Raw genomic sequence first — 18,389 nt, forward strand, 5'->3', positions numbered from 1 at the left:
AAGTGAACCAAATGACCCTAAAACCAAATGATGATTGAAAACAGGAAAATTCTGATGGGAAACACAAAGTCACAACATAAAACTGCATTTGATGCTTTGTCAGATATTTGTCAGTAATGTTCCTCCTCAGTACATTCATGACGTGGAGATGGACGACCACCTGTCTCCGCTTCAGTTTGTTTGCTTCTCTTTGACTGTTCATATCTCAGGACTGCAAAATATGCCGACAAAGACTTCTTCAGATGTCTTGTTCTGTCCGACCGACTGTCCAAAACTCAAATATGTCCAATTCAATTCGAAGAAAGTCAGCAAATCCGGATCCAGCAGACGCTTGAAAAAATTACAAAAAATAATAATCAATTTTCCCATTGATCAGCTAATCCCTTAATCTACTCATAAAGTGGTATTCAACAATTCATACTAATAAACTGATATCCGCCATTTACCCAACAACACACAATATTAACCCGTTATTTATGAATATTCTAGGACACGTCGTCCTCGTGTTATCTTACGTTTCCACTGCGTACAAAATATAACAAAAAGCCATGAAATAACAGATCAATAATGTGTGTTAAGATTTAAATATTGGATAACAGAACTATCCATATTTTATTTTTACGCTTCTAACTCTAAATTCTGCTTCGTGTTGTAGCTGAACGCAGATTTGTGAAAATCATCTTAAAAAAACTTTTCTGTATTACTTCAAATAAACTGAGCTCTCTCGACTGCATTATTGTAAACAAAGGACTCGTATGATAATATGACTGGATATACAACAAACACACAAACAAAATAATAATTACAAATTGGAAACCTCTAGGCCTACGTTTATTCAGCTTTGTTTGTCGTGTTATCTAGAAGTATAAGGCTGGTCCAGTCACTGTGTGTGTCCTGCTGCGGGGCAGCTGGTCAGAGGTAGAAGCCGGTGGCCGGCGGGTCGGGGAGGCTGGACAAAGTCTCGGGGACGGGCATCTGGACAGCTGGGGGCGCTGCTCCGTTTCTATTGGGCAGAGCACAGCCTCCTGGGTAAGTACCGGTCAGGAGGCAGCCGTTCTCCATCTGCACGAGGCAAGAGGACGTCGTGAATACACACAGCAGGAAGTTATACTATAATATACAGTCATATATGGAGGAAGAGGAAGCAATGCTCAGGAAACAGAAACGCCCTCAACACCCAGTTTCATCATTAAAGTTAAATGAATTGAATGTTTAAACCCATGTTGTTAGAATAACCACGTGGGGGAGGTGTGGTAGTAATACAAGGAAAAACTCCAAGATTGAAGTTCTCAGCAGTATGGCACCATTTGTGTCTCCAGTGTTTCGTGATGAGATATACAATTTAAAAATCAAACAAAAATAAAACAAGCATGTATTTTTAAAAATAGTGCTCGAAACGGGTGACTTGACGTAAAGTACATACCTGTATTTTTTCACATTGTTAATAAATCACATCAATCATATTAAATATAGCAAACGTTTCCGCCGCAGTAAAAAGAAAGGGAAAGAAACGAGTCAACTCGAATGACGTGTGACTAATCTTCGTGGGTTTTTTTTTTCTCGTAAATTTACGACTTTAATCTTGGAAGTTTTTTCTCCAAATACTACAACATATTAAACTGTACTTCTTGCACCATTGTTTGCGTGTTAGGTTGAGAATCTCTGCACTGCATCTCTTCTCATTCTGTCCTGCAGAAAATAAAAAACAACAGTGCAGCGCTTCCATCTTTTGCAGGTCACAGCACATCCCGTGTTTTTAACCTCTGAATATTGAGCAATGACCCGAAATGAACAAAACAAACAAGACACAGATGTAGAAAAAAAAAGACAGCGCTGTTCCTCCTCTCAGGCCTTTTCCTCAGAACTATCGTCCTATTCTGGGTTATAGACATAGGCCTGATACACAACGTAGTTATTAATATAATTTGATTAAAGTCTGATCCATAAACAGTAAGATTTAAAACGCTTGAATCAAATTGCAGAACATCTCACTAAAAGTCAAGATGCAGGCTGAACATCAGACATGGTGACAAGCCCCAAATAATAATTCCACTATAATATTAGACCAAGAAAAGCAACACATTCTCATATTTGCAAACGTGGAACCAGCAAATGTTTGGTATTTTTACTTGAAAAAATGACTTGACGTTGCCAATCATTTTCTTTTCATCAATTAATCCATTGTTGAGGCTCTGTTGGACTGACCCCTGAGCACCAGTGCTAGTGTGGCTAAATACAAACAATGTTCCCAAAGACATTTTTTTTTTTGATATTATAGATCCTTATTAAACATACGATTTCGAAAACTCAAGAATGAACTGCCAAGTTCAAACCATAACAACATGTCAGCGTTTCAGCATCCTCACCTTATTGGGACCGGGGTCATGAGGGATCTCAGAGGCCACCATGCCATAGTGGTCCAACTGCCGGCAGGGCTTGGCTACTCCTAGGATCTGCTCCAGGGAGGCGTTGGGGGGAGGGCACTGCGACAGGCTGGAGATGACCTGCGCCAAAGGAACTGGGATCTGCTCCGGCTGCAGTTTACGGCTCATCCCCTGGAAGGATGAGACTGTGGACTCGGCCGCGCACTGTTGTCCATTCCTCCCAAACAAACCACCTCCGCTCATGGTGTAATCCGCATCGTCAATATCAGGCATGCTGCAATCCATGCAAGAGTCTAGCGAGGGGTTTGTCGGGGGTTTTCGGCCGTTCTCTAGGCAGGAGGTGCCTCCCAGACTCTGACTGAATCCGTAGTCCTGCCACTGGGATTTTCCCGCCACATGCTCCGTGCTGGAGATGCCACACAGTCCGTTGAGGTTGGCTGCCTTCTGATCGGCACGGCACTGCTGTGAGAGATGGTTCTGTACCCTGGGTATCTGCTGCTGCTGCTGAAGGTAGCGTTGATGCGTTTGCTGCTGATGAAGCTCTCCGTCCAGCTCCGAGGTCTTGCCATTGAAAACAGTCCGTTGCGTTTTATAGTGTTCCAGTTGTATCCCTGCACCGACTAGAATGTCTTGGGCTTTCCATTGTCCATTGGCGATTGATTGATTTTGCCCCAGCAGCTCTCCGTTAACTATGGTGCTGGCCAAGTGGTTGCTCTGCTGGTTCCAGTTGGCTACCACTTTATCTGGCCGCATGTTGAGGTGCTGCTGCATCTGCTGGGACAGCTGGAGGATGGGAGCGTGCCCCACCAGGGGAGGCTTATGGTGAGGAAACTGCATTTGTACGTTAGCGTCAGAAGAGGCATTGCTTTCAGGTAACGACACTGCGGTGGCTGTCTTCGAGGCAGAGCTGAGAGGCACCTGCCCTCGGTGCTCTGTGGGCTCCGTCTTCCCCTCTATGGAGTCGTAGATGTATGAAAGGATCTCATCGTTTGTCAGCAGGTCGTCCAAGGTGGGCACGCGTTCGGGGTCCATCTCAACCCTGATCATCCGCTCGTCTAGCAGCAGCAGCTCCAGGTCCTCGGCGCTCAGCCCCAGACCTTCCAGAGCTCCAAACAGATCGCCGTTTGAACAACCCCCCTCTTCTGAATCCACGACCCCTTGGCCCTCCAGAGAGAGGGAATCCAGAGTAGCCAGCAGCGGGTCGAAGCTGTTGCCCAGCTCCGTGAGGCCTGGACCCAGCACGCCGTTGCTCGGCTCGTCCCAGCTCCTGTGCAGGCTGGAGGGTGCAGAGTCTGAGAAGCCCATTTGCTCTCCAAAGAAGCTATGGAACGACATTTTGGGCTCCGGGGCGGGCTGGCAAACGTACACCGACTCATCCTGACTCATGAGCGCCCCGAGAAGAGAGCCAGGGTCCAAGCCATCCCTCACCAGCCTTTCAGTCCGGCTCTTCTTTGACTTAATGCCATTTTTGTCATGGCCTCCGTCTCTAAAGGCTGCTAAGGGATGGTTGGACTGGTAGAGCAGGGCCTCACCTGTCGCATAGGTAAAGGGTAGATGCATGGAGCGCTTACGCAAGTGTTCTCCTCCCTCTTCATCCCTATAAAGACGGAAAACATGATTATTGTCTGGACACAATTCATTTATTTAGGATGCTAGCTTGCCCATTTACCCAGTCTGTGTCCCATCATAACTGAAAACTATACATGCTTCTATTCATAGTTTTCACATGACTGAATAACTGAGCTAAATTCCCTGCATAAATCAGATTAAAACACATGGGAAACTATAATTTGTTCCCCTAGAAAGTTTTATATTATATCAAGGAGCTAGAAGTTTACTCTGCCTGTCTTTGGTTGGTTTACAACACAACAGAAACGGACAGTAAAACATACAGGAGAGGCCTCTGGGTGGCGATGATGTAGTCTGGTTTGCCGTTCTTGTACACCAGCCTGGCGTTGGCCTGGACCCATTTCCAGCGATTCTCCTTGGTGAGGAGCCTGAACACCGTCAGACCACTCTCTCCAGTCTTCATCACTACAGATATAGGACACAAACACACGTATGATGACTGAACTGCGTGACAAAAAGAATATAAACCCGCTGAAAGCATTTTATTTCAGCAGTGACAGAGTCCAAAACTGTAATGTTGCACATTGGTGGTAAAATCCAAGTATCATTTATCCAGCCGTATGCTAAAACTTTATTATTTAAAACACTACCACGTAAACGGTCTTGCCTGCACAAGTGAGATGTCAAAGATGTACTCATTTTTCAGATTTTTCTTTTAGCCTGGAGGCATGCGAGAAAAACTAAAGTTTTCCTCAAGAATTTAGAGTAACATTCAGCGAGTAATTCAAATAAAAACGGTCATTTTGTGGCTGAAGTTTTCCTTTAAGGGGAACTAATATTAAATGGAAAATCAATCAAGAGAAATCCTGTAAATCTTTGGGAACAAGTGGAAGCTGTGGCTTGCTGATGGCCGGTTACGCTCTGGGGGATCAATGATGAATATCAGCAGAAATGTTTGTCATTTATTATTATTTCTTTGACATTTTATGACTTTATTTATAATTTATAATTCAAGCCATATTATCTGCCCAGAGAATTGTTTTTGTTGCTGCTGTTTACGTTCCTCATGATGCAAATTTAAAAAATGCACAACAGGAATGCACTCCTGTTTTTGTTTTATTTTGTTTGTCATGTTTTTCTTATGTTGTGCATCCCTGTGTTGCATAATGACAACAAATGATGCTTGAATCCTTTATTAGAAAGACGAAAGGGAACGAAGGAGAGAGATAGATGCACTGAAGTCCTTCGGTCGAGACTCAAACCGCGAACGTCGTGGTTCCCGGTCGGTGTCTCGACCCCTAAACCACGGTGGCGTGCCAACACAACTTACTTCTGACATGGTTCTCCGCGCAGTACAACATATCCGCTGCATGGATGAACTGATAGCCAGACCCTCGTACCCGCAGTTCAGCCTCCGTGTACCCCAGCACGATCTTCCCCCTGCACAAAAAAAAGACCATGATTACACAATGACACATCATACATGATACACAACACATCTTACATCTCATCTCAGATCTTCTTCTAGGAAGTGTCTCCTACAATATAACATTACTTTCTGCTACGATTGTTTCATCATCTCTTAAAGTTTCTCAACAAGTCAAGTGACAAGAAGATATTTGACACTATGACATGCATGGGATGTTTATGTGTTAGTATTACTTTGCATCGCAGGCCAAAGGTGTGAAGTCCAGCTTGTGTTTGGTTCTGAAGATCATGTTCTTGGTCCTGATCTCCAGGATGGATGGAGGCTGCAGAGGAGTCGCGATGGCGAAAAGGGCGAGCTGAGGTGGCGCCTTCCCTCCGTTCTCCTGCCGCTGGTTCTGTCCGTGCAGGAACTTCAGTCTGCCCTGGATGTTCAAAGCCTAGACGGAGACAGCAAAACAGATCAAGTCTCTGAAATGTGTTGGTCTCTGAGAGACTGCAGAGCCCCACATGAGATTTTGCAATCCTGCAGGTTTTCTCTCTTGTGTGTGTGAACATCTGACCTACCAGGAAACCCGAGGAGTTGTCCAGGAGGCAGCGAAAGCGACACACGAAGCTCCTCTCCAGAAAGGACGAGTTCTCTGGGGGAAGCTGCTCGGGCTTGTAGGTAACCACGGCTGAGCTGCTGTCCGGTTCCATCTCTGTATTTACAAAAAGAAGACATATGGGGCTGACGTCAATTGCAATGACAATATAAAGTCAGTTTAACTTGAGAATTTGGCAGTGAGCTAACAATCCCCAACGTCCACTCTTGAACAATGCAATCAAAAAAATTATTCCTCTCGAAATGACACCCGAGTCACATATTGGGTTTCACTTTGAATTGTGGAACAATACGGAGGATAAATCTTAGAATGAGTTGTGCATGTGCATGTACGTAACACCTCTGAAGCAGTGTTTCTTGATTCCTGGAATGCCTAAATAATGTCACAAATAAACTAAAAACCTAAAAGCACATTTTAATAAACATATCATGCCGCCCACTGCATTTATTCTTGAGCTGGACTTTAATCTTGTCTGATATCATCAGCTGCCCTTCATCACATAAAGCAGACTTATGTAATGAGGCCTGGAGCGAACTGTCTCAACACACCAGGTGGCAGCATTTGTTGCAGCTGGTGGAGGAGGAAGACTGTGAACGGCGTCTCGGTGCAGCAGTGGGTTAGTTGAGTCAGAGCTGTGGGTCCTGGTCTAAACACAATGCTCAGAACCACACAGACGTAAGCAAATTAAAACCCAAATACAGATCTGGGGCCACTTTACTTCCTTAGCCACACTGAAGATTACAGAGTCATGTGACTTGACCTGAGCATGGTCTTATGGCTTAATGCCTCAAACTTAACCGTCTGATATTGATGTCCAAATGTGCATGTTCACACAGGCTGTGGGCTGCAGTGGAGCGCAGCACTATTTTTACACAGAAATTTAGTAGAAGTTTGCAATTAAGCCGTCATAGATTTCAGATATACAGAGACTTGTAGGAAGTTGTGATAATGCAAAAAGAGGAATCGATGCATGTTCAACCAATGCACGGAAAATACCTGCATGACGACCACAAAGTGACACAAAATATCAACATAAAGAGGCAAAAGCATCACAAAGTCTTTATGTCTTGGGGCCAGTTGCCACAAAATATCTGCAAACTGTACAGATTTAACCGCCCTTCTGGCATTAAATATTCAATTGCAGAAACACGACTAGGAGCCATGATGAGACAAAATAGAACCTTCATCTCAACAAACCAACTTCCTTGCCAATATAATACATATATTTTTTGTAGGATCTCTCAGTTTCTCTAAATAACAGTCTCACGTAGGAGGAGAGAGGCGTCACCTTGGGGGGAGTCCTGGGTGATGGCAGGCGCAGCAGCAGGAGGAGGATTCAAAGCCCAGTGCAGGTTTCTCCTGAGCTCCTGCTGGTCCTCCGTGTGGACCAGCTCGTACACACTCTGGTGCATGACGTCGGTCTGAGAAACGACAACGAGAGGAAGAATTAGCTCGTGCCGAAATAAGGAAGTTACATGCAGGATGTACGCAAGATTATACACCTGAAAAATAACTAGTACAGGGATTTAATGTATACTGACATCAGTCAGAATGTACTTATACATAATATTAATAATCCAAAACCAACAAACCCATCATAGAAATACATAATATCAGGTTGCATGCTTGTTGGTTTGGTGTTTAGGGTGTTGCATGATAGTAACTAGTAATCGGAGTGTACTACTCTCATGTTTTTGCAGTCACAGAGGTATATGGTAGTAGATGTAGCAGCAGTATTAGCAGCAGTAGTCCCACATGGGTAGACCCTCTCTGTAGTGTGTACTTCTTGGAAACACGAGTGCTCAGGTAAACACTCAGCTGTCAGAGTCTCAGTGTGTGCTGCTCTGTTCACTGCGGCCCCACCGCTGAGACCGCCGGCTCGTGCTAAAGGCTAAGCTATAAATAGGTCAGGTCCTGTTGCTGGTGTGTGAGCCCCTGACTGTGCACCATGCAGAGAGCAGACCGATGGGTCAAACGAGACCCCCGAGATGCTGCACGCAAGGCTGCCACCCGGACCCGGTCTTTGGGTTTGTAAAACAGAGCCTCTGGTCGTTTAAGATGATCAGAAATGTGCATCTATAGGTTCTACAGAGACGAATCAAAGCTAGGCTACACGATACAGATTCCCATACCTGAACTTGTGTATCGGCCGATATTGAGTATCAATCAGATACCAGTGTATTAAAAAAGAATACATACACACATAGTGACGGCTATGTGGGCACGATGATGGACATGAGACGGACAAGGTAGCCGAGCTAGCTCAAGCTCAATTCTTATACCTCTAGCTCATGAATTTAGGGGTTTAAAGGCGTGCCAACATTCCGGAGGCTTCAGGAAGAATGAGAACTAGCCTGCCTGCATATTTAAACTGGAATGGTATAGCTCGTATGCAGCTCATCAGTAAAAAAGGGACAGTACATTTAATTTATCTACCAATAAGTAGACATTGTTGTTTGCTATATCTGTCAGTCACATGACCCTCTTCATGCTCATTATAGCAGACCCTCATGACTGATTTTGGAGACTCCCCAGCCCCTCCTGGGGGGGGGGGCGGAGCTAATAAATACACACTGTTCAAGCCAGGTGCTGGAGGTGTGTGCGATGTAGAGGCCGAGACCACAGTGGGGGATCTCTATGTCACATTTTCTCTTTTTTCTGCTACAGCATCAAGTCAGAGGTACAGACATAGAGAAGAGTACCTGGTGGAAGCCCAGGTAGTCCTGGATGGTGTGAGAGGAGTAGAAGATGGTCCCACCGGCTGAGAGAACCATGACGAAACCGTTGAGAGCCTGTGGGTCAAACAAAGGATGCAGACAGTTAGCAGAGGCATTCAACTATTGTAGTTAAGACAATGGAAAACACATTGTAAGAAGCTTTGCCTGCGCTTTCTTCCAGTCAGTAATGATCGACCAAAATATTATACATGAGGAGGTGGTTTGCAAGTGATCCTGATGAATGTCGCTCATTTCATCAACAAAGAGACACAAGAACAACCACAAAATACACAACATGTCCTAAAATAAAAAATCACAAAACATCAAATGGCCGTAAAGAGACACAAAGAGACACAAAGAAACACAAAGAGACACAAAGAGACACAATGTGCATGCGGGCCCCTGAGCAGGCTGCTGTATTCGGTGACTTTGGACTGAGAACGAGTCGGTTCTGCACTTCGATATCAAAGAAGTGAGGAATATCGTCACAAAGTCTGCATCCAAAACAGATACAGTGAATCACAAACCTTTATAATGGAACAATGTTGAGGGTAAATATCTTTTTTTGTGCCCAGATGCAGACCGTTAGTCAATGAAGATATGATATGAATTATTTAATTGGTGTAAAAGGTAAAAGAATTTATATAAAGTTCCTCAATTTGTTAGTAACAGCAGCAGAGTGGAGGTTCAGGTTCGTAATGTCGGAGTAGATTGGAGCACTACAGTAAAATAAAAGCTTGGATCTCAAAAGGAAGTATAGTAGGAAGGAAGGAAGGAAGGAAGGACATGAAATGAGGAGACCAGGAAGGAAAAGGAGGAAGCATGCTGAGTGAAATGGAGCACATTGATTGTTTCTCTTCAAAAGGGAACAGCTGGTTCAACGTTTCCACCTCACTAAACGCGCCATGCCCTCCCTCTGTTTACCAAATGTTACCATACACACACACACACACACACACACACTCAAGCACAGTCATCTCTTTCCCACCCAGAGATGAGTAATGCTGGAGATGTTATCTTTTTGAGTCACCACACACAAACATCCAAATGTCAGGTTGAGCCACTGAGCCGGCGCTAACTTGCGTCCCATGATATCACTTCTTCACTTACTCGTGTTGCACTAATCTTGAAATAATCTTAACCTCTTGTGTAATTTCCCCACAATGTTAATTCAAATTTAGGAAAAGAAGACAATGCTCTGCAACGCTGTGCGACCGTCAGAAATGAGGCCATATCTTTGAATACCAGATATTCTACTCATGTGCCCTCATTAACCTCCCGGCTGCAAGTGATTGGATTCAGTCACGAGCGTGAGCACAAGAAGAGCGACGGCTTACAGATTTATTTAGCATGAAATAGAATAAATTCATGAGAATAAAGATCTTTGTTGTCAGCTATTGTCAACAATGACCAATTCTGCATGTTTGTTTTCAATAATGAAGAAAGAGTAAACCATAATTAAAACTTTCTGCCATGTTTCCTCCATTTTCTGGGTCTGAATAATTGATGCGCTCACATCTCGTCTATAATTCACCAACGTCTGATGTGAAGAACAGCAAGGAGACCGACTCAGACTCAGACTCAGACTCAGGCTTCAGAAATAAAGCTCGCATTCCTCAGCCTGTGAACCGCTCGCCTTCTGTCTCCCCTCTCATCCCGACTGAGGAGGAGGAAGAGGAGGAAGAGCCCCCCCCCCTGTGGAACACTCACTCGCTTTTCCTCCAAATGAGCTTTCATTTCTCATTACCAGCAAGCCGGGGAAATGCGGGCTTATCATAATAATGAAACCTCCCCCGGTCGGGTCGGGGCGCGGCGGGCAGGCTGTTTCCTCTCCTCTCCTGGAATGCCGTCGCGATGCACATTGGGAGGAACTGGACTGGAAAATCAATGACTCCGGCGGATCCCAAAAAGATCTGGCAGCCGGCGAGCTCGCTCTCCGCTCAATCCCACGTGACGGTGCAGAGGCCGCGTAACCGCCGTAAACCAGGAGGGATTGTTTTTACTCTAAAGCTGTTCATCGCCCTTTTCTTAGAAAAGCTCAACTGAGACCTGGAAGTCTGGCAAAATGTTTCAAATCGTGAATGTTGTATTTTACAAAGAGATGACATCAAATTATGATTATTTTTTAATTCTATTTGCTCCTTATGTTGTTTGTCTTATTGAACCCCAATAAGTTTCAAATGAGAGATTATTAAATATCTGAAGGTCCTTGAACGAATCATGTGTCAACGAACGAACGCTTCTGTTAGGAAACAAATCTAAGCTTAAAATAGTTTTTATAGTATATAATAGTTTTTTCTTAAGTGGCTGCTTTGTTTAAAATGTACTCGACATGTCTCGTAAAGCTATAAAGGAACTTCACCATGGTCACATGACTTCACGTCGCTATACCGCCAAGCTGAAGGCGAACCAGTCGGTGTGATGACGTTAAGAAGTCTCAGTTAGCCACAAAAATAGGACCAAAGTTGTTAAAAGAAAATGTTTAAAAACAGGTTGACAGTGATTAGAATAAAACTGACTGAATCTTGTCTTTGAACCACAAACCTCAAACGTCACAGCTCTGTTCAAATGAATCCATATTTAGGCAGGAATCATTTTGGGATAAATTATCCCAAACATGGAGCTCTTTCAGATTCGGATGCGGCAGACAGCGGCAGACGTATTGAGTGGTAAGCTGCCCTGAGCCTCTGAGCCTCGGTCATTGGCCTAAATAGATTTTGGGCACTTGTCAGGAAGAAAAAAAAAACCCCCAAAAAAACAAAGTGAAAACACGAGAGAGGTCCAGACACACAAACTGAATCAGAGCAACACATCGCTGTCCTCTGAATCATAACGAACGTATTGAATTTTGGCTGTTTTTGGGGAAAAGAAGCGTTTGTGTTCGCAGCAAACAATCTGTTGAGGAGATGATTAAAGATACATGAATGAATGTGACGTGGATAGAAACACAGAGAACAACGAGCACGGCTCTAATACCTGCAGCAACAGTTCGCCTTCAGGAATCTTGGCCTCCGCCGCCGCTGCTGCTGTTTTGCTGTCGTCATCGTTCACAGCAGCTGGAGTCGCTCCGGTCAGGGTGACTGTAGAGAGGGACAGACAGGGAGGAGGAGGAGGAGGAGGAGGAGGAGGAGGAGGAGGAGAGGGACAGACAGGGAGGAGGAGGAGGAGGAGGAGAGGGACAGACAGGGAGGAGGAGGAGGAGGAGGAGAGGGACAGACAGGGAGGAGGAGGAGAGAGGGACAGGGAGGAGGAGGAGAGAGACAGACAGGGAGACAGACAGACAGGGAGGAGGAGGAGAGAGACAGACAGGGAGGAGGAGGAGGAGGAGGAGGAGGAGGAGGAGGAGGAGAGGGACAGACAGGGAGGAGGAGGAGGAGGAGGAGGAGGAGGAGAGGGACAGACAGGGAGGAGGAGGAGGAGAGAGGGACAGGGAGGAGGAGGAGGAGAGAGACAGACAGACAGACAGGGAGGAGGAGGAGGAGAGAGGCAGACAGGGAGGAGGAGGAGGAGGAGGAGGAGAGGGACAGACAGGGAGGAGGAGGAGGAGGAGGAGGAGGAGAGGGACAGACAGGGAGGAGGAGGAGGAGGAGGAGGAGAGGGACAGACAGGGAGGAGGAGGAGGAGAGGGACAGACAGGGAGGAGGAGGAGGAGGAGAGGGACAGACAGGGAGGAGGAGGAGGAGGAGGAGAGGGACAGACAGGGAGGAGGAGGAGGAGGAGGAGGAGGAGAGGGACAGACAGGGAGGAGGAGGAGGAGGAGGAGAGGGACAGACAGGGAGGAGGAGGAGGAGGAGGAGGAGAGGGACAGACAGGGAGGAGGAGGAGGAGGAGGAGGAGAGGGACAGACAGGGAGGAGGAGGAGGAGGAGGAGAGGGACAGACAGGGAGGAGGAGGAGGATGAGAGGGACAGACAGGGAGGAGGAGGAGGAGGAGGAGAGGGACAGACAGGGAGGAGGAGGAGAGGGACAGACAGGGAGGAGGAGGAGGAGGAGGAGGAGGAGAGGGACAGACAGGGAGGAGGAGGAGAGAGGGACAGGGAGGAGGAGGAGAGAGACAGACAGACAGGGAGGAGGAGGAGGAGAGAGACAGACAGACAGACAGGGAGGAGGAGGAGGAGGAGGAGAGAGGGACAGACAGACAGACAGGGAGGAGGAGGAGGAGGAGGAGGAGGAGGAGGAGAGAGACAGTTTTTAGTCCTGTGATGATGTTTGCAAAGCACTGCTGCGACTGTCAGATCGCTTTATGTTTAGTGAGCTAAAGATGCTGCATGCAGGCCCGACCCCGGCTCCTTAAACATTCATCACATGCAATCTGAAGGTCTACTTCGCCAAATCCAGAGCTTTTGTTTGGTCTAACTTGCTCACATCATGATCTTTATGTCAGCAGTGATCTACAGCAGAACAGGGAAACAAATCTCTTGTTGTTCTTTCGCTCTGCAGCCCTGAAGCTTTACACACAGAGCAGTTTGATGCATACTGACTGGAGTGAATGAATATTAGTCTTTTACATCCTCAACACTGAATCTAACTACATGAGTTAAAGGGAAGCGTAACTATATCGACATACTTCATATGCTAAACGAATTGATGAGAAATCACAGCTGTTGGAGATATAAAAGCTTTCTGTCTTCCACAGAAATGAGTCGTTGCCACGCTCAAGCGAGGCGACAGTTCCTTTAGGCGACACGATATCTGCACTTTACAGCCCCCCCCTGCTCCCAGTCCTTCATTGGCTGGTGGCCCCAGCTGTTCTCATCCTAATGGGATTCTCCTTTTTTCCCAGCGTGACATCAAAGCAGTTTTTTCTTTCTCTGTGTTGTTTGTGTCCCAGCAGGCTTCAGAGGATGCAAATGCAAGCAAGCAGCACGGAGCTGACACGACACATGTACACAAGTAGGAACAACACACGAGCACTGGGTGTTGATGTTAAACTGTTAAATCTAAGATAATGTTTTAGGAAACTCATCGTTTCCTAGCTGAGAGTTCAGAAGAGTAAGACGGAGAACTTCTCTCTTTCTGGCTTTGTTTGGGAAATAATGGATTCTCTATGTGCATTTTATTAACTTGTTTGCTTCTCTACTAAATGTAATTGGTCACAAAAACAAGCCTGGGTGCGTCTCAAGAGGCAGGTTTACAGAGTTATCTGAACTCTGCTGAGAAAACACTGAACAGTTACTTCAGTCCAGGTTTAATTAAGTGGATTCCAGATAACTCAGAAAAGCCTCTTCTAGGAACGGATCCCTGAGCGTCGGATCACTCTCCGTGTCCGTGAATAAAAACACTGGCCGCGTGGCTCAAATGAAAGGTGCTCAGTTGTGCACAATGTTTACAATCTGACCGCCAAATAATGAGTAGAAGAAGACTGCAAATGTGAACAATGTATGTTTCAAATGACCTGAAACTAAGAAACATGATCCTGTTCTTAAGTCATAAACACAGCAAAGAATATTTAGATCAGATAATGGATCACCAAATTCATTGTTCTCACTTGCCTCTCAGGGCTCCCGTATGTAACAAAAACTAAATATAAAATGTAAAGTGTTGTCAACCACTGACCTAATAAGCTGCAGACTCATTGTGTTTGGTAATAACTGCAGCTGAGTTATCTCCACACTTTGGTGCTTTTGTCTCATTGGTTTCGTAGAGGATGTTTGGACTCATAAGACAATAATTTACTTTTGCAACAAATATCCCGATATCGATTACTTGAACGACAATCCGAATGACTGATTGTTTCTCCAGTGGGAAGATTTGCTGCTCTTCTTCGAGTTGAGATCTTTCAGTATTCGGACACTTAGCTGACAATAGATCATCGGCTGATTCATGACAATCAAGTAAATGGTTAGTTGCAGCTGATCTCATGAGAATCATTCGCTGTTTCTCTAATGTGAGACGATGAGCTGCGGCGATGTCATGAGAAAGAGAGCAGTGGTCGGCCACGTTAATCTCTGACCCCTGCAGGAGCACCGTGCTGCGACCCGCGATCACATTTGACCCCCGAGGGTGGTGTATGACATGGTTGGGTGACTGGGTTCTGGGTCAGATCTTTTGTTGTCTGCAAAGGGGGTTAACAAGGAGTCCATCCGAGGGGCGGGGCGGTGTTCGGAGTGTCGGGGCAGACACTGGACAACATACGGGCTTTGCTCGGAGGGTCCGACGGGGCTCGTACCTTCACACGAGGCACGGCTTTGGATCGACACCCCTGACCTTATTCCCATACACCTTGGGTCGACTCTTCGGAGAACAATGTGCAACTTAATCTAACGCATCGGTGAGGAGATGCCGTGGTGCAACACATCGCTAGATATGTCCTTCAGTTTATTAACAGCCAGGCTTCTTTGTTTGCGTCTCCCTTTGTTCGCTGTCCGTCTCCATGATCAGCTTTCACACATAAAAAAGCTTGAGACAATTATCACATTTTGATTGGTCATTTATCATTCAAAGAAGATGACCATTTCCTGCTTCCAGCTTCTTAAATGTGAGGGCTCAGCTAGAAATAGTCCATACGTCATATTTTTGAGTTTTGCACTGTTGGTCGAGTAAAACGAGTAATCTGAAGGCTTAACGTTGGGCTCTACTGTAGTGGGCCCTCTTCACTACTTTGCAGCCCAACTGCTTAACAGCATATTTGTTTGAAGTAAACATGTAAAAAGCCTGTTTTTATAAGTAACAAAAATAAACGTAAATAAATCATTTACCAATAATAATTCATTGGAAAAACATTTTTAGTTGCCATTTGTTCACCGGTTCAAGTTTTCCTGTAGAACATTATTTTCTCACTTTTGAATATATGTATTCATAGATGTACTCATGCATCCTTTAGCATTAGCACAATACTTTGGAGTATATTAACTGTTTTTGTGTACTACCTTTCAAAAGTGTATTGTCAACATGTCAAGTGCAAATTGTCCCCTTTCATACGACTTATTACTGCCATAAGAAACACGGATTTCAGAAATCTATAATGTCCAAAAATAAAAAGTATAACAAAAACAAAAGAAGCTACAGCTACAGCGGTTACATTGCCTGTACGTCACCTTTGTATGGAAGACTGGAGAGCACAAAGACAACAAAATCACAACATTTGAATTTAATGATCATGACATAACAAGTTGTATTCAGCTTCTTGAGATTATTATAAAAAAAACACATTTGTGACACTCTGGTGTGATAAAGATATAAATTGCTTTCTGCCAAAAGTTGCTTGATGTGTAATCTAACTAAGCGTTCCCGACCACAGACAAACAGGCACATTTTGAGTCTGTAATCATATCGTTGCAGGGCCTTGTAGCTGTAATTTGGCTCACCATCAATCACTAAAACATTATGGGACATTCAGACATTCAGCTTTAAAAGGTCAATCTCTGCCAGTTTTAGACCGTTACATCACCACTGGTTAAAGTCGAGATCGAAGTGCTTCATCATATCTAGAAAACAAAGGTTATCATCATGATTATATGATCATTATTCCCCGATAACAAGAAAGAAAGATTATTTTGATAGTTGTTTCCTAATGACGAGAAAGCAAAGTTTGTAATGTTACGATCATATAAAACCCATTGCCCTGACGTGGTGCCCTCTCTCTGCATCGGTGTTTCTTCTGTCAGTGAGCACTTCTCTTTGTCAGCATCTGTGTTTGCACTTTGGTAGTTTACACATCAGAAACCACAGGTACGCAGCAGCGGTCGCTGGCGTAATCCAGCCAGAAGAAATGGGGCAACACAAAGCCTCCTGAATGGCCAGGAGGAGGACAAAGAGCAGATCTCGTTATCAGGCTTCAGCGGGCACAAGTGTACATAATGAAAAATGTACATTTCCCACTGCCGTCACATACATGTGGCATAATAGCGCTCGGCCGATCTCCCAGAGGCCATTCCAGTGAACTGGATAGAACAGCTTGGCTTTCCCAAACATGCTTATCTTTGCATAACGGAGCTCCGAAGTGACTGGACAACAAAGAAAGTCAAAATGAAAACACAGAATATGACACGAGCGGGTCAGCGTCCATGACCCCTGTGTCCAGATGAGACCATCCTCACTTTGCTTCTATTTTTCTGCCTCAACATTGGTTGATTTAATCTCAACCCTTCTCAAATGGAGCAGATGGCGCCGTTTAACTTGGTTTTAAAATCCATCTTGGGCGATCGGATCACAAGTAGACGGCACTAAACTCAAACCACCTGTCTGTTTGACAGTTCTGAAGTGTAAACACTGATGCGTTCTTACGTAAAGTAAAGTACGTCATCAAAGCTGCAGCTTTTCTTCTCTTCCTCAAATTGGTGAAGCTGGCTTTGTCCACGACATCTGTAATTTTTTGAAAAAGCCCTTGAAGATATATTAAGAGTGTATCAAACATTTTGGACGATTCTGGTCAGTCTGTGTTGCTTGGATTTCTTCTTCTTCTTCGTTTAATGTTCCGGCAGACTAAGAGGGTCGGCGGTACGCTTCCGCAGTAACTCGGCCCTGGAAAGGCGTTACAAGCAGTGAACGCTGTTTGAGGGCTGTAAAGTGCTGCCAAGATGAACAAGCCGATGGGTCACACACACAGCTTCCTTTCAAATTCCAATGCCAGGTGTGAACTGATGTACTTAGGGATGCCCACTTGTGATCGGGTCCCCCAAGAAGCCTGACGATACCAGGTGTGTGCAATGGCCATTAGGTCGTCATCCAGTAATTTGGCTGAATTGTATCTTCTTGTAACTCGTTTTTTTTAGTGTTGCTCCAGAGCTGCAGTACAGTGATGAAGAGGAGGGCTTTGTGGGTCTTCTTCTCACTGGGCCCCATGTCGGCCCTCGGTCTCTATCTGCTCCAGTATTCGACAGATCAAACAAGCAGTGACCCTGAAAATCAGACACTTCAGCTGCCTTTGGCTGGTATGTTTGTCTCTTGAAGGTAGAGATGCAGCTTGAACCAAACTTTATCATAATATATATTTTAACTTATCTCCACCACCCATGCACCAAAGAATGGTGCAGTCACTCTTTTAGCGGACGTACATTGACGTGGAGGAGTTGCAGCCTTGCAGCCTGTTTCGCTGCTGCAGCGCTCTCCTTCAATACTGGACCAACTTTAAATAAATGTTGTCCCCATTAATCTCAAGACATGGGAAAATAGGGTTGTAAAATACTGAAATGACTATTTATTGTCTCAAAGCTAACCACACACTCTGGGGTCAAGGTCCTGCACTTTATCGCCTCAGTAGAATGTGTCACTGGAGAAGAAACGATGCCAGTGGACGTAATCCAGGCAGGAATTTAGGTTTTCTTCGTAGATTATGAATGTTGTCTTTTTTTTGGAGACAAAGTTTTAGAACGGCGCAGACCTGCAAAACTTAATGATGTCCAGTTGTCCTGGGACTGTGACCCAGAAGCCAGCTTGGCTCTGGTCCCGGCCTTCATCGCGGGGCCTCTGGCATAAAGCTTACCGACACCGCTCCACGGAGAGCCAGACCTCCTGGGGTTTATCTCACAGGGGGCTTTCACTCCGCTGGAGGCTCAGACCCAAAAAAACATTTAGCTCACTGCAAATATTTATCAAATATTTGGCCATTTTCAATTTGTCCCATAATGCTATTTACAACAGGATTAGCGGAGATGTTCTGTGCTTGTGCCGCCTCAATCCCCTGTCCATCCTTACATGCCACCCTGGCCTCTTTCCAGAGCGTTGTTACAGGTTGCTGTGTACCCTCGA

At 45.2% G+C, this 18,389-nt stretch overlaps 1 protein-coding gene across 1 annotated transcript in view; it reads right to left on the bottom strand.

Moving 5' to 3' along the window:
• Positions 1–912: 912 nt before the first annotated feature.
• The window catches only part of LOC142964476 (aryl hydrocarbon receptor-like), a 29,330-nt gene continuing 11,853 nt past the window's right edge, over positions 913–18,389 (bottom strand). The window contains exons 3-11 of the mRNA XM_076104812.1: positions 11,677–11,780; positions 8,686–8,775; positions 7,272–7,404; positions 5,946–6,079; positions 5,616–5,818; positions 5,284–5,393; positions 4,277–4,418; positions 2,367–3,981; positions 913–1,062 (exon numbers count right to left, since the gene is read on the bottom strand). Coding sequence (XP_075960927.1) covers positions 913–1,062; positions 2,367–3,981; positions 4,277–4,418; positions 5,284–5,393; positions 5,616–5,818; positions 5,946–6,079; positions 7,272–7,404; positions 8,686–8,775; positions 11,677–11,780 — 2,681 coding nt within the window. The remainder of the gene's footprint in view (positions 1,063–2,366; positions 3,982–4,276; positions 4,419–5,283; positions 5,394–5,615; positions 5,819–5,945; positions 6,080–7,271; positions 7,405–8,685; positions 8,776–11,676; positions 11,781–18,389) is intronic.

Source organism: Anarhichas minor, unplaced genomic scaffold, assembly GCF_050575085.1.
Source record: "Anarhichas minor isolate MPS153535 unplaced genomic scaffold, ASM5057508v1 ptg000004l, whole genome shotgun sequence".
Classification (NCBI taxonomy): domain Eukaryota; kingdom Metazoa; phylum Chordata; class Actinopteri; order Perciformes; family Anarhichadidae; genus Anarhichas; species Anarhichas minor.